Raw genomic sequence first — 21,345 nt, forward strand, 5'->3', positions numbered from 1 at the left:
AGTTGGAAGGGACCCTGAGAATCACCTAGTCTGTCGCATGTGGGGATTGAACCTGCAACCTTGGTGTGTTACGCCTTCCCCCAAAGAATTCTGGGCGCCGTAGTTTCTTAAGGGTTCTTAGGAGGTCTGTATTCCCCGCACAGAACTACAATTCTCGGAGTTTTTGTGAAAAGGGATTAAAGGGATTAAACCATTCTGGGAATAATAATAATAATAATAATTATTATTATTATTATTATTATTATTATTTATTACTTATACCCTGCCCATCTGGCTGGGTTTCCCCAGCCACTCTGGGCGGCTTCCAACAGGAGATTGAAAATACATTAAAACGTCAGTCATTAAAAAAACTTCCCTAAACAGGGCTGCCTTCAGAATTGTAGTTCTGCGAAGGGAACAGGGGTCCCCTATCAACTCTCAGCACTCTAAAGAAGCTACAGCTCCCAGAATTACACCCGCGCTCACACACCCAAGAACTAGGAGCGGCAATTTGCGCACTTAAAATATTTAAAGCTGCTTTCATGGCAACGAGAAGATGAATTCATTCCCTATTAACAGCGCACTGGCAAAAAGATGGGTTTCCAGGCCAAGCAGTGCCCAGAGCTGTTGTATGCTATGATGTGAATCAGTTTTACTGCCTTTCTGGAGGAGTCCACCCCTACTTGTTAAAAACAAACACCACTCATAGCAACAGTTTTGCAGACATGTGATAAATCTAATTTGCCGGTCTCCGAAAAGAAAGAACCACGCTCTCGACCGCACCACTTCTTTTGTCTCTCACTTCCACAAGCTCAGTTTGGGTTCAATTCAGACACCGCGCCAAAATATACTGGCTTGCTTCAAGTAGGAAAGAATGCTGTTGCTCCAAAGTGCCATCTGCAAAGATTTATTACAGCCCAATGCCTTTTGGAACCTGAGTTCCTTTCTTCAGGGGCCATCTCAAATGGTGCCAAGATGGGCAGCAATAACTGTGCAAGATGCTTCATTCTGTCCTACATAATTTGGAAGTTTTAGATTCCTCCTAAAGGAACACAGCGAGCTACAATTAATCCACCTAGTTGGTATTTTTGAGAATAAGTTTCTTCTTTTCAAATTCATTTCAGGTTTCTGTGCCTCACTCCTAGATTTTTTATTTTATTTTGACCTAGAACAGGTTAAACAAGCCACAGCAAGCTTTGGGCTTCCCCTTGCTCTTTCACATGCCAGCAAGAGGAGACTAGAATTCACTTCCAATTTTAAACAAGCCACAGTTCCAGGAGTTCAGATGACCCAGGGAACTTTGGTTTGCTTAAAAAGAAGTTTTCCAACTCAGGGGTGGGGAGAACAGACAGGCACAGAACCTGTGGCCATCCAGATGTTATTGGGACAATTCAAATCATTCTCCCCCCCCCCCAAGCTGGGGCTGATAGGAATGAGAACTATACATTATCTGGCTCCCCGCCATTACATATTTGCATGAGGTCTGAATCGGGCCTACAAGATGATTCAGGTGCAACATTGAACAATGGCTTGCTGCAATGTATGAATCAAAACTACATGACTAATTATGGCATGTAGGTGGCCACCAAGCTGGGAAGTGGAGCAATGAAGTGGGTTTGTAAATAAGAGCTTGGGTAAACTGTAAAAGATACATCTTAGCCAACAAGTCAAGGTTTGGGTCATTGCTCCATCCACCAAGCCCACTATTGGGGACAGTACGCAGGTATTTTTTGAGGAAGGGGGAAAACCATGCAAACTGTTACTTGTTTGCACATTTGTCTTGAACCTAAACTATGGTTAGCACAAACCAATCTTTGGTGTTATCTGTGGAGTGTTTTGAGATATAACAATGGTTTAGAATAGTTTGTGTCTTTCCATCTTCCCTTCACTCCCATTTCTAGGATGTGTGTACCTCTAGGAAGAGGGGTTGGAACCATATATATGGCTCAGCAGTCACACCAAACTCTGGTTAGCATTAATTGCTTGATGTTTAGTTGTGTTTTTATATTATGTTGGAAGCTGCCCAGAGTTACTGGGGCAACCCTGCCAGATGGATGGGGTATTATTATTATTATTATTATTATTATTATTATTATTATTATTATTACAAGCCAAGCATCCTGGTGCTGGTTTGCTGTCTACAAAAAAACCTAGTTTGACGTGACATAAATGACATTCGTTAAACACGGTTTAGTGGGATTCCTGAAACTGAAATCTTATCCTCTCCAATTCCAATGGTTATACAGTCCCTTACACACATGAGTTGTTTTACAAAGTGAAGCCCACAGGTTCCTGCCCACTGCCCAGGCAGCTCACAATCCTAAGAGACTGAAAGAGATAAAGAACACAAGGAGCAAAGAGCATGCGGAGATATAAGGACTGAAAAGGGACAGTGTGGCAGATCAGAAACCTATGTTTTAAAAGGGATGTGCTAGACCTTTATCTTGGTTTAAAATAATCCAAGAAGGGCCCTGTGCAGGCATAACATTTTAAACCTTAGTGATAACCAGGGTTTGTTGGTTTTTTAGAACCACGGTTTAGCTTGCCAAAAGCCCTGCTCCTGGAAGTCATGGGAAAAGGGGCAACTGTCAATACTTGCTTGTCGCTTTGCAAGCAGAGAAGAAGAGAGTCTGGCTTTCTTCAAAGTTTAATCAGTGTGATATTTTCTTTTAATCACATCTGTGACTACGGAAGTGCCTTGCAATCCAGAGGCAACAGCATTAATCTCATTCACAGGGAACATCATAAAACTCTCCCAGCTTAATGTACACGTGCCTCAAAGCTCTGACTAACAAAGACCAATGAAATAGTCACTCACTTCCAACATGCCAGCGCCTTTAAGCCATGATCATTTTATTCCAGCTAGACAAGGAACTTCCTTAAATCACTGTTATAGACACAGATATACACAGTCAATTCAGCTACCCTTCCTTGTGACAAGATGGCATTTGTTCCACTCCAGTTAGCTACCTGCAGTTATGTATCACGGGCGCCGCCTTCTTCCTTACAGATCAAACGAAACGAGTCCAGGAACTCTGCATATTTTTTAATTACAACATGCAAGTACAGGAGCGAGTATTGGGCATGCAACTAAAAAAGTGGAGAAACCTGCCTTTTTCAAAGGTGGGTTTAAAAGTCTGTGGGGACCTCACACGCTGGAGTGCTCCTTAATAAATAAATAAAAACTCCCTGCACACAGAAAACTAGCATGTCAGGGAGGCATTTTTTTGCATGTGGGGTGGTGGTCTGGAGAAGCATTCCCTTGTAATGAGAGCTCACCCGCAGCTTGAAAGGGTAAGCCCATGGAATTTGCCACCCCTGTAAAAACTAGGCCATTTAAAGAAGTTACAGTAATAAGCTAGTTTTTGATGGGAGAGAGCGTTTATGTACAGAGGAGCAAACTATGACTTTGGAGGCCCTGCTTCTGTGCTCATCAGCAACATCACTTAGGGTGGCAGACATGAGAGACGGGGCATTCTCGGTGGTGGCCCCTCTGTTCTGGCCCTCCCAACTGAATTACATATGGATGTTAAGTGGGCCTTCAGAACTCACCTATTCTGAGCAGCCTTTGCCTCAAGCAGGGCTGGGAAACCGTTGGCCCTCCAGATATCACTAGACTACAACAACCATCATCCCCGAGTACAGTGGTACCTCTGGTTACGTACTTAATTCGTTCCAGAGGTCCGTTCTTAACCTGAAAACTGTTCTTAACCTTTAGCTAATGGGGCCTCCTGCTGCCGCTGCACTGCCAGAGCACGATTTCTGTTCTTATCCTGAAGCAAAGTTCTTAACCTGAAACGTTATTTCTGGGTTAGCGGAGTATGTAACCTGAAGCGTATGTAATCCGAGGTACCACTGTACTGACAATGCTGGATGGAGCCGAGGGGATTTTGGGAGTCCAACATTTGCTGGGCCAGAGGTTCCCTGCCCCTGGCCTAAAAGGACTTAATGCTTGATGGATTTTTGAGATTTCCGAGTCATTTTAAAAACTATTTTATCTTATGGAGTTTTTGCCCATCTAAGAGAAGGAAAACTCTTGATCCTCAGCCTCTGCTGCCTTGCAGGATGCCTTCGGGAGAAGAAAAGGCTAAGGAGTAAACCCTACACGAATCCGGAGTGGAGTCCCCGAGACAGTTGGGTGACGCCTTGTACGCCTCCTTCCGGAAACTCCTGCAGCCAAGCTGGTGCCAAATGCTTTCCTTTGGACCACCATCAGTGAGGTCAAAAGGGAGGGTTTGTTGCATGAGCAGACCAGGACCTCCATACACGCCTGCCCAGGATGGTCACTTTGCTGTTGCTAACATAATGGTTTGGCTTCACCCCCAGAGGTGCACTCCATTGTCTCTAAGACTGATGCCAACAACAACTGATCCTTTTAAACAGGGAGATGCCAGGGACTGTGTCTGGGATCTTTCGCTCTAACACCAGGTCTTTCCCCTCCAATAGCTTGCATTAAAATGCTCTAGAATCGCACAACAGATCTGCACCCACAGAACGGCATCCAAAAGCCTGCAGATAATATTTCAGCAACACATTAAAATAGAGGTTTTCCGTTGACCTTAGAATTCCAGCTACCAGGTCTCATGAGGGCCCTTCCAAACCGTGGCTGCCTTGCACCTCCATGACATCACAGTACACCAACCCAGAGCGAACTATGACTGTAGCTAAATTTTGCTATCATGCGGCAAGACTGAGACGCGTCATGACATCAACCGACCACAGCGATAAAGCCGTCCACCAAGCCATAGCAGATAATACTTAAATGGAATTATCTCCCTTTAAATGTTAGCTTAATTTTAATCAAACATGGGATCTGAAATAGTATTGTTAAAAGACGATATTTAAGAAATATTTATATTATGTACTATCGTTTTATTTTCTCTTTTGCTGGTCTATGACCGTAATAAAGTTTATTATTATGACATCACAGCAGCTAAGCCAATGGACAGAAATACCATGACCCCGCCTCTTGCCCATGACCAGCCCCCTGCCGCATCAATCAAACCTGCCACCACTCACAGGCTGCAAAGGCACTTATAAACAAAAAACAGGAGCAAAAAATATCACTTACAGGCACCATAATTTGTTTGCAGCCCATGTCCAACACCATGTCCTGTAACATTTTGTCGGAAATGCCGCTGAACAGGAGATTCCCAGGAGGCAGACTAGCCACATGGAGATTAAATAACCGTTTGAGCTCATTCAGGGTTAGCACATACTGTTTCTTAAACGTCGCCGCCACAAAGGCTCTGAGTTCTTGCGTGACTCTCTCTTGGACCGGCAAGAGGCCGTTCACGGAGTCCACAGAGTTCTCTTCCGAATGGATGCCGTTGGCCAGTCCATTATTGAGGCCGTCGCAGACAGAGGTGTCCATAGGCTCCTCATCGCTCACGGGCTCTTCTTTTATACGGATGCCAAATATGTCCACCGGGCAAGTGCCCTGGCTGGCTTTGCCCTCCGCTTTCAGCTTCTGGAAGTCTTGCTCCAACTGCCCATAGGTCTGCTTGACTCTTGCTTTCGCCAGACCGACCCGCTGCTCTCCAGAAACCAGCAAGGGGGCAGCTACAAAAAACAAGCGGACAGAAGGGGTGTGAGGGTAAGCCGTGGTTTGAGTCATCCTTGGCTCTCATCCACCATCCCTGACCATAGGCCATGTTGGCAGGGGCTGCTGGGAGATGGGACACAACCAGCATCTGCAGAGCCACAGGTTCCCCATCCTTGTATTAAGCGCATGTGAGAAGGAGGAAGACCACACAGAGATCCCGAGAAAGAAAAGCAAGGTAGGGTGTCTAGGGAGCAAGTTTGACCACACCAAGGAAAACACCTGGGAAGGGATTGGTGGAAGAAGAGTCACTTTCTAGCGTACAATATACGTAGAGACCTGCTGATGCAAGCAGCTGTTTCTGGTGCATAAAGCCCTGCAGAGCTAGGGAGCATAATACGGTGGAACCTTGGTTTCTCGAACATAATCCGATCTGGAAGTCCGTTCGACTCCCAAAACGTCCGAAAACCAAGGCGCGGCTTCCGATTGGCGCAGGCACCCCGGAACCAATAGCCGAGAGCCACATCGGACGTTTGGCTTCCGAAAAGCGTTCAAAAACCAAAACACTTACTTTTGGGTTTTCGGCATTTGGGAGCCGATTTGTTCGTCAACTAAGCCGTTCGAGAAGCAAGGTATCTGAAAGATTGCCTCAACCCTTATATACCCAATTGAGCACAAGTGAGGACCTCCTGCAGATGCCACCTTATCAGGAGGTCTGCTCTGCACCATGCAGGAGTTGGGCTTTCAGTGTGGTGGCACCTGCCCCTTGGAATGCACGCCCCTTGAGTATCAGACAGGAGCTGTCCTCGCTGTCTCTTTTGTGTCCTCCCTCTTTCAACAAGCCTTCAAAGCTGAAATCTTTCTCAGTCTCGATCTCTATAGGATTTTTTTCAGATGCTTTCTTTAGATTGGTCCAACCCCCCCCCCCCGGCAAAAAAAGGTTTATTGTTTTATCACTTGTTTGGAAGGGTGGGGTATAATTTTGATTGAAAAAACAGAATTCATCATTCACACATTTAAAGTATTCAAATGGCCAACCATGCCATGTTCCTCTCCACATGCTCCCATCCTTATTTCAGACATGCTGATATATTGATATATCGCAGTGTTTTGGCTGGTGATATACTGTGATGTTGAAAACCAGATATCACCCGGCCCTAGCCATAATGTTAAGGGGGAAAGTGTGGGTGTGGGAGAGAATGAATCACCATGCACAGAAGAAAAGCCATGAACAAGAACATTAGATGTCCACAGAACTTCTCGGCCTACAAAATCTGCATCAAACCTTTCTGGTTCCCAGTGGATGGACTGGGACCTGGGTTCAAATCACACACCCTCAGCCTAACCTACCTGAAAGGGTTGTTGTGAAGACTGAATGGGGGGGTGGAGAAGCACAGGAGCCACCTTGAGCTCCTCGAAGAAAAAAAGGGGGGGTATAAATGCAATAAAATAAAAACATTTAAGTTGGCTCACCTGCTTGTGCAGCTTGTTTCTTTGGTGCTACGTGTTCCTTGGCCAAGTTGTAGACTTTCTCCAACCTGAAATTGGGTGGGAGGAGCATTTCACTGCCTTGCAAATAGCTACACCCAGATCATGAACATTTAACAACTTATCCCACCGCCACACAGTTCAAGGAAAAACCCAGAAAATGTCAAGCATCTTTGTGGAGTTGTGACAGCTAGCCAAGCCACACAGCAAGGTGCCTTCCTGCACAGAACCACATCAGTCTATAAAAAGGGGCCTAGGAAGAAAGGTTTCAGGCCCAGCACTGATGTGCTAGCTTTCTACATGTGGGGGAGAATACAAATGGAAGGCTGCATTCAAAAACTGGTCATACTTTTGCAGCCTGAAGGAGCTGCTTAGCTTGGAGCAAAGAAAACCAAAGGGTTTGCCATGCAGATGTTGGTAAGACTTGTTTTCTGTTGCTCCAGAGGGCAGGTCCGGAGTCAACGGGTCGAAATTGCAGGGAAGCAGATAGCCGCTCAAGATTAGGTGGGATTTCTTAACAAGGTAAGAAGAGTCCGCCACAGTAAGTCGGCTGGCTCTCTTCTGCTGGAGGTATTTAAGCATCTGTCAGCAATGTAGCAGATTCTTGCTCTAAGCAGCAGAGTAGACTAGGTGAGTTTCAAGATTTCTTCCAACTCTAAAATTCTATGATTCTCAGCAGTAAGAGTCCAGAAAGAACCACACAGAATCATGGAGTTGGAAGGGACCCCAAGGGCCATCTAGTCCAAGCCCCTGCAATGCAGGAATCAACACATGGTCCCCCATCCAATTTGAACCATACCGGACCCTGCTTAGCTTTGCAAATGTATTAGCCTTTCCAGTTAGGGAACAGCCAAGGTGTGCTAGAGCAGACTTCATTGACCTGGTGCCCTCCAGGTCGACGAAGCCAAAGAGACCTCTGGTGCCACGTTTTGCAAACTGCGAAGACTGGCCATGATATGGAAAGGAAGGCGAGCGTCTGTATTCATGGAATCCAACCTGGTTATTGCTAATTATGTTTCTTGCGTTTATTAAAGCCACTTTTTTCACAGGAAGATACCCAAAGCGATTAAAAAAAAACAGTGCAAACATTAAAATCAAAATGAAACAGAATCTAAAAACACATCCATAATGTACAGTGGTACCTTGGGAAAAGAACTTAATTCGTTCTGGAGGTCTGTTCTTAACCTGAAACTGTTCTTAACCTGAGGTACCACTTTAGCTAATGGGGCCTCCTGCTGCCGCCGTGTGATTTCTGTTCTTATCTTGAAGCAAAGTTCTTAACCCGAGGTACTATTTCTGGGTTAGCGGAGTCTGTAACCTGAAGCATCTGTAACCCGAGGTACCCACTGTATATAAAAGGTGGGTCTAACACAAGCCACCCCACTAAAGGGGGGGGGGGGAAGGACACAGGTATACCTAATGCCCTCCTAATTAAGGATGAAAAAGCATTAGTGAAAACACATGCTTCTGCCTAGCACTTAAAAATATAGGGAGGATGGTGCCAGGCTTGCCTTCTGCAGGAGAGCATTCCACAAGAGGGAGCCACCACTGGAAAGGCCCTATTCTCATGTTGCCACACTCCCCAACTCCCTTGGAGGGGGAGCATGGAGAAGAGAGCCTCAAACAACAAACATAGGTTCCAGGTTGGTGGGGGGGGACTGTCCTTGAAGTCTTGCAAGGCCCGACTTCCCTGCCTGTTTTGCTTCTTCTAATACCACTGGTTTACTCTGCTCAGATGTTCGCCAATGGGGTTTGGTAAGGTGAAAGTGCCATGGCTCTTGGAGTTGCCACTGGCTTAGCTGCTGTGATGTCACAGAAAGTCTGGCCAACCCAGCTGTGTTGCTCAGCAAATCATTTAAAATTCAAAGATCAATGAATATACCATGTGCAATTTAGCCTATTCTCTTTTGGCATCAACACTATGAGACTCTGAGTGTAACCTGGGGTGTTTGCAGATGGTCTTACGAGTGTCTGAAGTTTTTTGCAGGCACCATCTGCTGTGAATAAGATCGGGCCCAAGCAGGCGTATGTAATAAGATCCAGAAAATAAACCCTTAAATCAGTCTAAGCAACTGGCCTCCATTTACATAACTGTACTGCAACAGGTAGAGTGAAGATGCAACAGAGAAACCAACGTTTTTTTCTTTCCCATCTTGGTTTTGTTCCCGCCCCCAAGGAAAAGCAAACCATTTACTTGGCCTGGATGCCCATCCAGAGCATCTGCTGCCTCTGGACCACATCCGGATGCTTCTGGACAAAATCCTCATCGTAGCGGAGCTTGAATTCCCAGCCCCTGTTTATCCTCAGGAAAGACATGTGCTCCAAGAAATCTTTCACATCTTCTGGGCCGAGCTGCACAAACGAAGCAACAGATATATATAACCACCTGCTCAGGAGAAACCAAAACCCTTTTTAAATGAGATCAGCGGCCACACAAAGCGTCAGGGTGCGGCCCAGCAAGAAAAATATGGGAGGCTAAACTACACCTCCAAGAAGCCGAAGCTCAGAGATGATGTTACGTCCGATAGATAAACCAGCTCCAACTTGCCTGTGCAATCCGAATGCTTAAGGCGTAGAACAAATGGAAAGCCAAAAGCTCCCTACAAAGCAATTGTCGCTTCATTTAAGGAAAGTGCACTGGAAACTATTCAGAAGTGAAAACTTTCTCCTCTAAGCCTCGTGCATATTAATCCGATTCCTACCCCGTGGCATTGGGGTGTGTGCATGCAAAATCAAGGGACCCTTCCTGCACCTGTGGTGGGAACGTGACAAAGACTCCATATTTTGGGAGTCCGTCTTTGTAGAAATCTGCAAAATGACTGCCGACAAATGTCAAGTGAGCTAGCCCGGCTGAATTCATTGCAAGGGGAAACCCCGACTGTTCCTTTTAAACAATTACAGTAACTGGATATTTACAGGTAGCAGCGAAGTTGATGTTTTGGAAGGGTCAACCCTGATGACACAGTACCAAAAGATGCAGCCGATTGTTTTGAATCAGGCAAAGGCAAACTCAGCCCTCCAGATGTTTTGGGACTAGAACTCCCATCATCCCTAGCTAATAGGACCAGTGGTCAGGGATGATGGGAATTGCAGTCCCAAAACATCTGGAGGGCCGAGATTGCCTATGCCTGATTTTTTTAAAATAAAAACAACGTTGTGTAGTGAGAGTGCATGACAAAACGCTTTAGCAACAGGCGTGTGTGATTTGTCACGGTTGCAAATTTTCTTTGCAGAAGATATGGATTTTTTTGCTCCTTTTTGGGGGGAGACGGCTTGGCAAGGAGGTTTAAGATCCAGAGAACAGCTTTGTCCTCGGATCAGAGAGCTGAAGGGAAGCACATTGGGCCTCTTACCTTTAGGAGGCTACACCATAACAAGGGGGGGGGGGGAGATCAGCAAGGCCCAATTCTTTATAGTTTCCTCCCCCCCCCCACACACTTATAAAGCTGTAGGTCCCTTTCGCCACCCTGCTGTGGGGCATGAGGCTCACCACATACTGAATAGTTTAAAAGAAGATATCAAAGCCATGGATTGAAAACAGAAGGTTGAACAAAGATGAGTGTCCTGAACGAAGCAAAATAATTATAAAAGGAAACTCACTTTTGTAACTGTCGCTACTTCCTTCCGAACCACCCAGCGGTCTTGTGTAAACTTCCACATCTGAGGAGGAAAAAACGGCATGGGAAGGAGAGAGAAGGACACTATCGTATTAAAAAGAGGCCATTTGCCAGTGAAGAATTTCTTTTGGGAATTTTGACAAAAAATATCCCTAAAGAGAAAACAAGACTATTTCTTTATGCAACATCAGCAGCAAGGGTTGTAGTGGCTAAGTATTGGAAGGAAGATCATATATCCTCTAAAGAAGAATGGTTGTGCCAGCGGTGCGAGTACTTGGAACTCGTGAAGCTGACAGATATAATAAGATATAAGTCTAACAAGATAGTTAAAAAAGAATGGGATTACCTAAATAACTACTTGATGCATCAAGGTTCATCAGCTAAGATCTGGCTGTGTTTAGAATAACTCCACAAAGGAAAAAGCTCCCTGATACCAAGATGAGGGATTTATTGAAATACAGACAGGTAGACTTTAATTAGAAATAATGAACTGTTGTGAAGTTGGCGGAAGTCCACAATAAGTGTGTTTCTTTTTCTGAAATGTCTTAGTTCATTGAAGAATGAACTAATGTTGTTTTATGTATGTTCCCTTTTTCCTTTCCTTTCCCTTTTCTTTTTAAGGTTTAAATGTATTCACGAAAGGTATATATTTATATCTCTTACTTCTTTCTTCCTTTCTGGAGTTTCTGCTTTTATTCTTTTCTCTTTTTCTCTCTCTACGTAAGTTTTTTCCAAGTAAGTTTGTTTGTGCATTTTGATTTATGTATATGTGCAATACAATCATTCATATATATATATATATATATATATATATATATATATATATATATATTCTACTAACCAATCCCACCAATTCAAGGATTTCCTCTTACGCAACAAGACACCTGCCTCCCACCCAATGCTGCTCCAGAGGGCTGGGGGAAATCCTTGGACAGATTTAAGGGATCGCACCAACAGGAGAGAGGGGGCAAATGTTCTGTTGAACAAGCAGAAATCCTTGTGCTGACAGAACAATGGCCTTAGTGTGGTGTTGGATTCCATCCTAAGCTCTCCCCCTCCCACCCACTCCACTTTTTAAACCTCAAATGATTAACACAAGCAGGAACCCACAGGGGTGCTCGGCAGGGCGAACATACATTTCAATCTGGCGAGCACCTGCAAAGGTGGCGAGTGAAAGTTGGACAAGGAGTGAGCCTTGTATGGACGTCTTGGAGGGAGCAACAAACTCCTGCCCACTCCCCTAAAACTTCTGAACATTTAAAAAATAAAACAAAACAAAAAAACACCCTCCCCAAGGGCAGGATTGGTAGAGAACACACATTTTGTGTTTGGTGGCATCCAAGGGTTTCTGGACCTGAGAAGATAAATGTTTTAAATGGGCAAACGGATTTCCTAAACTTCTTTGCAATGCTGTTGCAGCAAAAGGAATATTTGACTTTCTTGTTTTTATTTTTTAATACTCACAACAAAATCCCTTCCTCTGCAGAGCACTTCCGCCGGGACTCCGCTGTGTGGGCTGGAGGTATCTTTTGGATAGAGGACATCGCTGTTTTGTTAAAGACAAACCAATTTATTAACCGCAAGGCGCCACAGTGCAACCCAGTAATAACACATGTACAGAAATTCCAGGCACCCGTCCAACGGCACCTTGAAACGCCGCCTGGGATTGCAAGCCACCAGCTAAAGGCATTCCAAGGAGAAACCAAAGCGCTTTGTATACATTAAAAGCCGGAAAGAATTTCACAATAGTGAAAGCTACATAGAACTGCATGTGACATGACTGGTTTCTATTTGGCAGGGTTTTGAAAGAACCAGAAATGCAGGAGTGTACAATGACGGTGTAGTAAATAACTTTAAAACTAAATTTTAAAAGAAGAGAAGGAGGAAGAAGAAGTGGTTCTACAGTTCAGGTCTACGTAAAAGCGGCTCCCTCTGATCAGAAACTCCCAAGGAGAATTCTGAACTTCATGCAATTGCACAACTCTTGTATGAGGTTCAAGGTTCTTGCATTCACTTACAAGGCCATTTAACAACTTTAGTCCAGGATACTTCAAGGGTCACCTGATTGCTTATATCCCTGCCTGATCCCTGAGATATTTGGGTGCAGGGAGTCACTGATTATGACCCTGCATGGCTCAGGTGCATAGTCTGTATCCAACAAGGAGCCAGCTTGAAAATATGCAATGGGCACACAGGCAATACACCCTTGTCTCGCATTAACAAACTGTCATGCTTTGCATTGTGTGCTATTGTGTTTATAGCTGTAAAAGCAGCAGCAGCAACAACAACAGCAAGAGATGCCGTAATCTGAACAACAGACTGGCTTTCTTTGCAAGGTGCGAGTCCCTCAAGAACAAAGGGCATTTTTTACCTTTTCACAACCCAGTTTCCCTGCACCAACAGCGCCACCTGCTGTATGCACCGCAAGGCTGCCGTAGGATCCGTCCCAGAAGCCAAAAGGCTCATCAGGTTTGCAAAAGCGATGACCTTCACTGCAGTAAGGGGGAAAAGCAGAAAAGGCAAACACTCCTTAAGAGATTCAAATACCTAAGTCAAGGATGGAGTCCCGGTGGCCTTCCAGATGTTGCTGGACTGCAAATCCCATTGTCCTTGGCCATGACAGCTGGGGCTGGTGGGAGCTGGAGTCTAGCAATTATCTGGATGTCCGCAAGCTTTCCAATCTCTGACTGAAGTTAAAAGTTCATAGGATAAGAGAGCAATTAACTGCAAGCAGAAAAATAGGGCCCACCTGCCCTATACATTTGAAGCATCGTCATACCACTTTAAACCATCCTAGAATCACAGACCTGAAGAGTTGAAAGAACCCCTGGTATCGCAGAAATCTTTTGCCCAGCATGGGGCTCGAATCCACAACCCCAAAAAGAGTCTCATGCTCTTACTGCCTGAGCTATCCCAGCTTCCCCCAATGAATCCTGGGAGCTGTAGTTTGTCAAGAACGCTGAGAGTTGTTGGGAGACCCTTATTCCCCTTCCCAGAGCAACAATTCCTGGGAATAGGGATGGACTGTCAAACCACTCGGGGAACTCTAGCTCTGTGAGGGGAATTGAGAGTCTCCTAGCAACTCTCAGCACCCTTAACAAACTACAGCTCCCAGGATTCTTTGCGGGAGGAGGGGAGCCATGACTGCTTCTATTGGCAAGATAACTGCTTTAAATATGTATTTCAGGTGGGGTCTGGTGTTTCCCTGTTTAATATGGCAGACTGCATCCATTAACCAGGAAGCGGGAGCAGGAGGGGCTGGAAATGCAGGAAATCAAAAGAGCTCACGGAGGCCGTGAGAGTTGCGTAATGTCGAACAGCATACCGTTTTTCATCAAGATCTTGATCTGGTCCGCAAGGGGAAGAGTCCTCAGTTGCGCCATGGGAAGCACATTGCTTGGGGCTACAGGCCTGTCCCTAAGTAAGGAAAGAAAGGTACCATTTGGGAAACCACCACAGAGAACTGAGGTTTGGCGATTTATGGAAAGCTGCCCTACCCCCTTCAGCAAGAGTTTTATTTCATTTACACTCCAAGGAGCTCAAGGCGACATATGTGGCTCTCCCCCTCCCCTCTCGCGACAACCCTGCAAAGTACGTTGAGCTGAGCAATTGGTTACAGGTTACACAGTTAGCTGCATGGCCAAGTGGGGACTTGAACCTGCCCCCCCCCCCCCGCTCTTAATAACTACACCATATTGGCTTGGGAGAAACCAATCAGCCAGGGGGGGGGGATGTGGGAGCAAGAGATGCGACAACAGTTATTACAAATGGGAACAGGCCAGCTTCACAGGAAACGCCCGCTGCTTGATTTGTTTGGCCTGCCTAAAAAAGCAGGCACCTGTGCACAAGGCAAAATTTGCATTTGTTGCCCCGCCCACTTTTGCCCCAGGCCCCGCCCGCTACTGGCACGCAGCCCCTGGAAGATGGGTCAGAACGGAATGTGGCCCTTGGCTTACTTACTTTTCATCTTCCACACTCGGAGGCACCAGCATCATCAAGTACTCGCTGCGGGAAAGAGAAAGAACAGGTCACACTGCTTGCCTAGAGAAGGGATAGCCAACATGGCGGCCTGGACAACAACTCCCATGATCCCTTGCTGGGGCGGCCGATGATGAGGGCTGATGGGAATCGTGGTCAGAAATATCTGAAGGGCACCAGGTTGACTACCCCCACCCCACCCTAAGTCTAGGCAATCTCCATTCAGAAACTCGTCTCCCATTTTGCCTTCCCAGACACAAGGAACATTTGAGCCCTAGGGGAGCAGCTGTGAGAAAGCAACAGCAGCAAACATCATCTGAGGCCCAAGGCATTGTGAATTGGCCATTTAACTTTGCAAAGGTACCTAAGGGACTGCCTCTCCTGGTATGTCCCGTGTAGGACCTTAAGGTCCTCAAATAATAATCTTTTGGAGGTCCCGAGCAACAAAGATGCTAGGTTGGCCTCAACTAGGGCCAGGGCCTTCTCAGTATTGGCCCCGACTTGGTGGAACAGTCTATCACAAGAGACCAGGGCCCTGTGGGATTTGGCATCTTTCCGCAGGGCCTGCAAGATGGAGCTGTTCCACATGGCCTTTGGGTTGGTTTCTGTTTAATGCTTCATTCTTTTATTGGTGGGTTATTTGAAAATGAGACTGCAGTTTTAATACTGAAATTTTAAATTTGTATTTTAATCTGTTATTTTAAATTGATTGTGTTTATGTTTTTTTGCTGTGATTTTAATTGGTGTTAGCTGCCCTGAGCCCGGTTTTTTGGCTGGGAAGGGCAGGGTATAAATAAAAAATTTTTTATTTATTATTATTATTATTATTATTATTTAAAAGCCGGCAAAAAGTCTACGTATACAAGCTTTTCCCCCCAGGCCTGTAATTTATTAAATGCGGGGGTTTGGGGGGCTGTAAGCATGCCATTTCCCATGCTAATAAAAAATGCATTGAAAGTGCGCCTGTGATCCCCCGACTTCAGAACTGCCCCCAACGAAACAGTTCAAGGAATTAAAAGAAAGACATTTACCTTGGAGATTTAATTAATTCAGTGTTCCCAGCCATGCCATGACCTTGACTAAACAAATACTGGCGCTCGTGTTCGGAACGGCTGTCCTATGAAAGGAGGGGTGAGAAGCCCAAGATTCATGATGGGGTACAGATTCCACAAAACAACATTAAACCTAGGTTACTTTGCTGAACTTTGCTGATCTCTACATGCAGACTATGTCTGTGAAGAACTTTTGATACAGAGAAAAATATATTGCATGAATATTATTTTGATACAGCCGGTTACGTCTTTGTGGTGTGTTTGTAGGTACAGATTCCAAGCAATCTTTAGAGACTTAAGGGCTACTCTGTGAACAACTGCTCAGATCCCCACTGTGTTTAATCTCCACGTTTGTCCTGTATAATATGGAACAAGAATAGCTGGCATTCCCCTCAAATTGCTGTAAGATAGACTTGTAGGGGTTTTGAAAGCAAAGCTTTCCCCCACAAATTTCAAGTCCTGTTGGGTGCACTGAGAAAACCAGAAATATCTGGACATTTCCTGTGTCACACATCTCTTACACATTTCCTGCTTGGCAGGGGGTTGGACTGAATGGCCCTTGTGGTCTATGATTCTATGATTCTACACCAGTGCTGGTCTGTGAGCCACTGGCTTCAGATTACAGTAACTCCACCACAGTCCAGGCTGGGTGGAATGCTTCAAAGGTCATGGAAATCATAGAATTATAGAGCTGGAAGGGACCGTGAGGGTCATCTAGTCCAACCCCCTGCAATGCAGGTATGGTTTTGCCCAATGTGGGGCTTGAACCTGCAACCCAGAGATTAAGAGTCCCATGGTCTACCAAGTGAACTGGTCCCTTGGCACAATTGTGTGTGGGGGAATGTCACTCTATCACATCATATAGCGTGAGAAGCACTGCCCTGGCAAATGCTAGCATCCAGTCTTCAGTCCCCCCTCCCCAAATCACCAACAAAAAAAGAGACTATAAACAGGGGGAGAAAAAACACTGTATAAGCATTACTTAGGCTTACTTGGAACTACTGTATTCAAGGATACTATTTTTATATTTATTACACTTATGAATGGCTCCCATGAAGCATCTTGAAGCAATCTATGTCACAACACAAAAAAAGTTGTAACATTCTTCGTTATCTTTCTTTAGTCTGTTCTTTCTTTTCCTTTTCTCTCGCTTTCTCTTTCTTTAGCTTTAAACTTTTCTTTTCTTCTTCTTTTCCCCCAAAAATTTTATTGATTTTTAGCATAACACAAACAAAAACACTACCCACAAAAACTACATACAACAAAAACAATAAAAAATATAACCAAACAAAAATACATATTTAAACCTATCTAATCTTCTATATAACATTGTAGGTTGACTTCCTCTCATCTTCTCTGGCTGCTTTCCTTGTAAATAATCTTTAGTAATTTCCTTACCTTTTTCTATTCTAGATTAAAACTCTAATCATCTTGTCTTATTTTAATTACCTTATCATTACTTCCTCTATCACTAAACCTAATCTAACTTCTATATCTGTAGCCTACCTATTTCCACCTGTCTGCTTTAAATAATAATTTTCTTCTGACTTTGTTCCCTTTTAGACTAAGTAGCTGTTTTATCTCAGCATATTATAAAAAAATAAACTTTGCAATGGGTGTGTGTGTGTATGTATATATATGTGTATATGTATATATATATATACACACACACACACACACACACACACACACACACACACATACACACACACACACACACACACACACATATATATATATATATATGAATGAATGAATAAATACGTTTAGAAAGGGGGGGCGGATAAAAGCAGCTAAAACATTTGCATATATAAAAACAATTTAAAACAAAACAAACAAAAATCAGTTCAAATCTGAGACAGAAACCAGCTGGGATAAAGACCTTAGGGGGTTTGTTGAAAGAGGGACATCTTTAGCAGGTGCCGAAAAGACAACATAATCATAGAGTTGGAAGGGACTCTGAGAGTCAACTAGTCCAACCCCCTGCAATGCAGGAATATGCAGCTGCCCCACACAGAGAAGTAAACTTTCACTGGAACAGGCTGCTAGCATCACAGGGACCCCAAGAGTTAGTCTAGTCCACTGGCCTTCAATCAATCGAGGCCTGAGGCCTGACTGCATGCAACTGCAGCTCTCTGTTTATTGCAAAGGGGGCAGCGTAAAATGTAAAACTCACTGTGCAAACTGTCAGAGAACTGCCCTCGGCACAGCGCAGTGAGGGTGACAGGGGTTTGGGATGTTACAGAGCCCCGACAAAACCTGAGAAGCAGCACTTCTTCCTCCAGTGGGAACAGCAATGAGACCTCAAGCGGGGAGGGGGAGGTTTCTCAGGGAATGGGACGCGAAAGCTCTAGGGATGTGAGAGAGCCCTTGTGCCCTGCGGGCGCAGAGGGTGGCACGCCACTTCCGTCACCCCTTTTGTGTAGAGGGGTGCCACATAGGGCAAGGAGGAGGAGATTCTTCCGCATCCCGCGCCTTTTTGTTGGGGGGGGGGGTAAACCGGAAAGGGGCACTCCCGGATTCTGCTGATGGATGATACAGGTGTGTTTTCGTAAGCTCCGCACTGTAAATAGTTTTGCACAATAAAACTTTTAAAAGAAGCTACGGAATCGGCTGGTTACTCATGAGCAACGCAACGGAGATGTTACACAAACCATCAGTGTATTTAGCATTTTCACTTTCGCAGCGGAAACACAAGCACATGTGCCGACACGCCTACCTTTAAACCGTAGTAATGCAAGTGAGCCCAGTGCTCCTCCGCCTGCCTCTTCTGCAGGAACTCGTAAGACTGGACCCGACGTTGCCGGGCCTGTTCCGACTCGGGGCGGGAAAACCTCACCTGGAAAAGGTGTCATTTCCATCCATTATTAGCCACAGGATCCAAGCACCAAAAATATCAGACAGAAGAAACCTAGTCAAACCCCTAATCTCATGTATGGAAATCCTCTCTGGGCCCACAGTGGTATGCAAGGAATTTAAAATGTACTGAAGCCAGAAAGCTTGTTTTTGAAAGGACTATCTGTAAGACATCTATCTGCTGGAGATGCGACAGGGATAATTCTTCCCTAAAACGCTTGTTTGTACAATGTCCTACATTGAAAAAATTCTGGCAGACGGTAATAGAGACAATCAGCATGACTTTTAACAATATTTGGAATTCCTTTTTATAAATACCATTATAAGATTAAGGTCTGGTTAACTATTTCCTCCCTGTTTTTGTAATGTACACAATATCTTTTTTCCTTTTTCGTTCTGTTTTGTTTTCTACATGGGCACTGTTTCTTCTTCTTCTTCGTGTCTTCTCTTACTCTGTGCACTTGTAATTCTGTACAGTACTTTTTATTTTTCAATGAAGAATATACCATTTTAAAAATAAGAACGCCAACCAAGGAGCCACCAAAATTACTGGCAATGCATCTGCGTCCGGCACAACTGCTTGCATTTTTTCACAGGTCCACCTGTCATTACAGTACCCCCATTTTCCGGAAGGAAAAGGGTTCATAGTTCTCATGGCCGTTATTGACATGACTTGCCTCTACTTTCCTACGCTGTTCTCGCCTATGAATTATTTCCAGATTCTTTCACAGTCCTTTTATGCAGACTGAGGCATCACACCAAGTTTTCTATGCGCAGGGCAAAAGGCACGGAGCAGCATTACGAGATCCCTCGCTTCCTTGTCTGAAGTGGTGACGCCCAGATATACAGGACTATATGCTCGAGTGTGAAGAGGATAAGGAAGCAGAGGGGATGGAGGTCTGTCTCCGTACATGGATGCGGGCATGCGCATGTTAGGAAGCACACAGCTGGAGGGGAGGAGCCCAAGGAGGTTTCCTAGACCAGCGTTCTTCAACGTTGCGTCCGCAAGCGCGGTTGGGACTACAACTCCCATGATCCCTGGCTGTTTGGCTACAATTGTTGTGAATGATGAGAGTCATAGTCCAACAACATCTGGGGATGGTGCTGAAGGACATTGTCTAGAACAGTGGTGTCCAAACTTTTTTCAAAGAGGGCCAGATTTGATGGAAGTGAAGGGCCGTGAGGGCCGACCAAAGGACCGACCAAAGTTGTTGACCGTTTTTTAGGATTGAAGATTTTTTTTTAAAAGGATTTTACACAGGGGCTGGATTGGGCCCCGAAACAGACTTTGGGACATGCCTGGTCTAGAAGAACAGTGTCATAGCATACTCAAGATGGCTCTCTGGCAAAGGGAGAAGCAGAAGGCGACTTGTGGGAGGCCAGGAAGTTTGAAAAAAGGATGTGACTGATAGTAAAGGGAAGACGAGACTCAACTGACCAAGGAAATAGGTTTGAAAGGTTGGGTCTAATGCCTCCCCCCCCCCCACCGCCAACTGCATTCCTTAGCAGCGTTTCTCAAACTTGGGTCTCCTAGCTGTTGTTGGACTACAACTCCCACTATCCCTGATCACTGGTCCTGCTAGCTTGGGGTGATGGGAGTTGTAGTCCAACGACAGCTGAGGACCCAAGTTTGAGAAGCACAGCCTTAAAGCAAGGAAGCTGTAGCCTCCAGTCATTAGTGCACTCGGTCCCAGACAGCATGGCTGAAGGGGCAGGGATAATGGGAGTTGTAGTGCAAGAGCAAAGGGAAGGGCTGCAGCTCAGCGGTAGAGAATCTGTCTGGCATGCAGGAGGTCCCTGGTTCAATCCCCGGCGTCTCCAGGTAGGGCTAGGAATACGCCCTGCCCAAAACCCTGGAGAGCTGCTGCCAGTCAGTGTAGGCACTACTGAGCTTGATGAACCAATGGTCTGACATGGCATAAGGCAGGTTCCTATGTTCCTTACATCTGGAAGAGTTGTAGTTTTGCCACTCTTGGTTAAAGAAACACAGGAAGTTCACAGAGAGAGAGAGGCCTTAGCTCTGTGGCAGAATGTTGCACGTTCAGTCCCCAGCTTCTCCAGTTAAAGAAGCTGCCAGTAGGCATTACTGTACCAGATTGGACTAAACAAATAGTCCAATCTGGTACAAAGCAGCTTCCTACATACATTTCTAGGCTACAGATTCTGAAGTGCTGCTAAATAGGGAGTTTGGGCCTACCGTGATCTGCTTGACGTCTTCTTCCGCTTCATCCTGGGAAGAATCGCCAGCTGTTAACAAGGGGGAGGGGAGCATGAAAATCACTACTAAAATGCCTTGACAGCCAACATTTCTCCAGGCAGGGACGTGTGATCTCCAAGATGGAAGCCACTGCATTTTCTGGAGTTGCCAGGGGAACCTGAGACAGGGGTGGGGAGACTTGTTTCAGCCCGAGGGCCGTTTTCCATTCTGAATGGCCTCCTAAGGGCCACATGCTGGTGGTGGGAAGGATCACAGGCCGAGAAGGGGCAAAGCAGCAGTATGTTGGCTTTGGTACACAGTAGGCAACGCACACTCACACGTCCCTCCCCCAATCCTCCACCCAAACAAGCCAGTATATGTCCCAACCAGGCAAATAGGCTTGGGGGTTCGAAGCAGGGGCATGTGAGGGCTGAGGCCTGGGGAGAATCCCGAGAGCCGGGTATAGAGGCATACAGCGCCACACCTGGCCCCCCGAGTTTGAGGATACGCACCCCTGATATAAGAGCCCTGTTGGATCAGACCACAGGCCTATCTAATCTAGCGTTTTTGCTTCCCTATAGGAATTGATTTGCTGTTTCTGGGAGATCCACAAGCAGAACACAAAAGCAAGAGCCA

General features: G+C 45.4%; 1 protein-coding gene across 2 annotated transcripts in view; it reads right to left on the bottom strand.

Moving 5' to 3' along the window:
* POLR3E (RNA polymerase III subunit E) overlaps positions 1-21,345 on the bottom strand; it is a 39,031-nt gene that overhangs the window by 8,175 nt on the left and 9,511 nt on the right. For both annotated transcript variants that reach the window (XM_033166991.1, XM_033166992.1), the window contains exons 8-18: positions 20,710-20,759; positions 18,376-18,495; positions 15,636-15,721; positions 14,587-14,631; positions 13,952-14,043; positions 12,998-13,118; positions 12,091-12,172; positions 10,610-10,669; positions 9,204-9,361; positions 6,995-7,059; positions 5,051-5,541 (exon numbers count right to left, since the gene is read on the bottom strand). In XM_033166991.1, coding sequence (XP_033022882.1) covers positions 5,051-5,541; positions 6,995-7,059; positions 9,204-9,361; positions 10,610-10,669; positions 12,091-12,172; positions 12,998-13,118; positions 13,952-14,043; positions 14,587-14,631; positions 15,636-15,721; positions 18,376-18,495; positions 20,710-20,759 — 1,370 coding nt within the window. The remainder of the gene's footprint in view (positions 1-5,050; positions 5,542-6,994; positions 7,060-9,203; positions 9,362-10,609; positions 10,670-12,090; positions 12,173-12,997; positions 13,119-13,951; positions 14,044-14,586; positions 14,632-15,635; positions 15,722-18,375; positions 18,496-20,709; positions 20,760-21,345) is intronic.

This window comes from Lacerta agilis, chromosome 13 (assembly GCF_009819535.1).
Source record: "Lacerta agilis isolate rLacAgi1 chromosome 13, rLacAgi1.pri, whole genome shotgun sequence".
NCBI lineage: Eukaryota > Metazoa > Chordata > Lepidosauria > Squamata > Lacertidae > Lacerta > Lacerta agilis.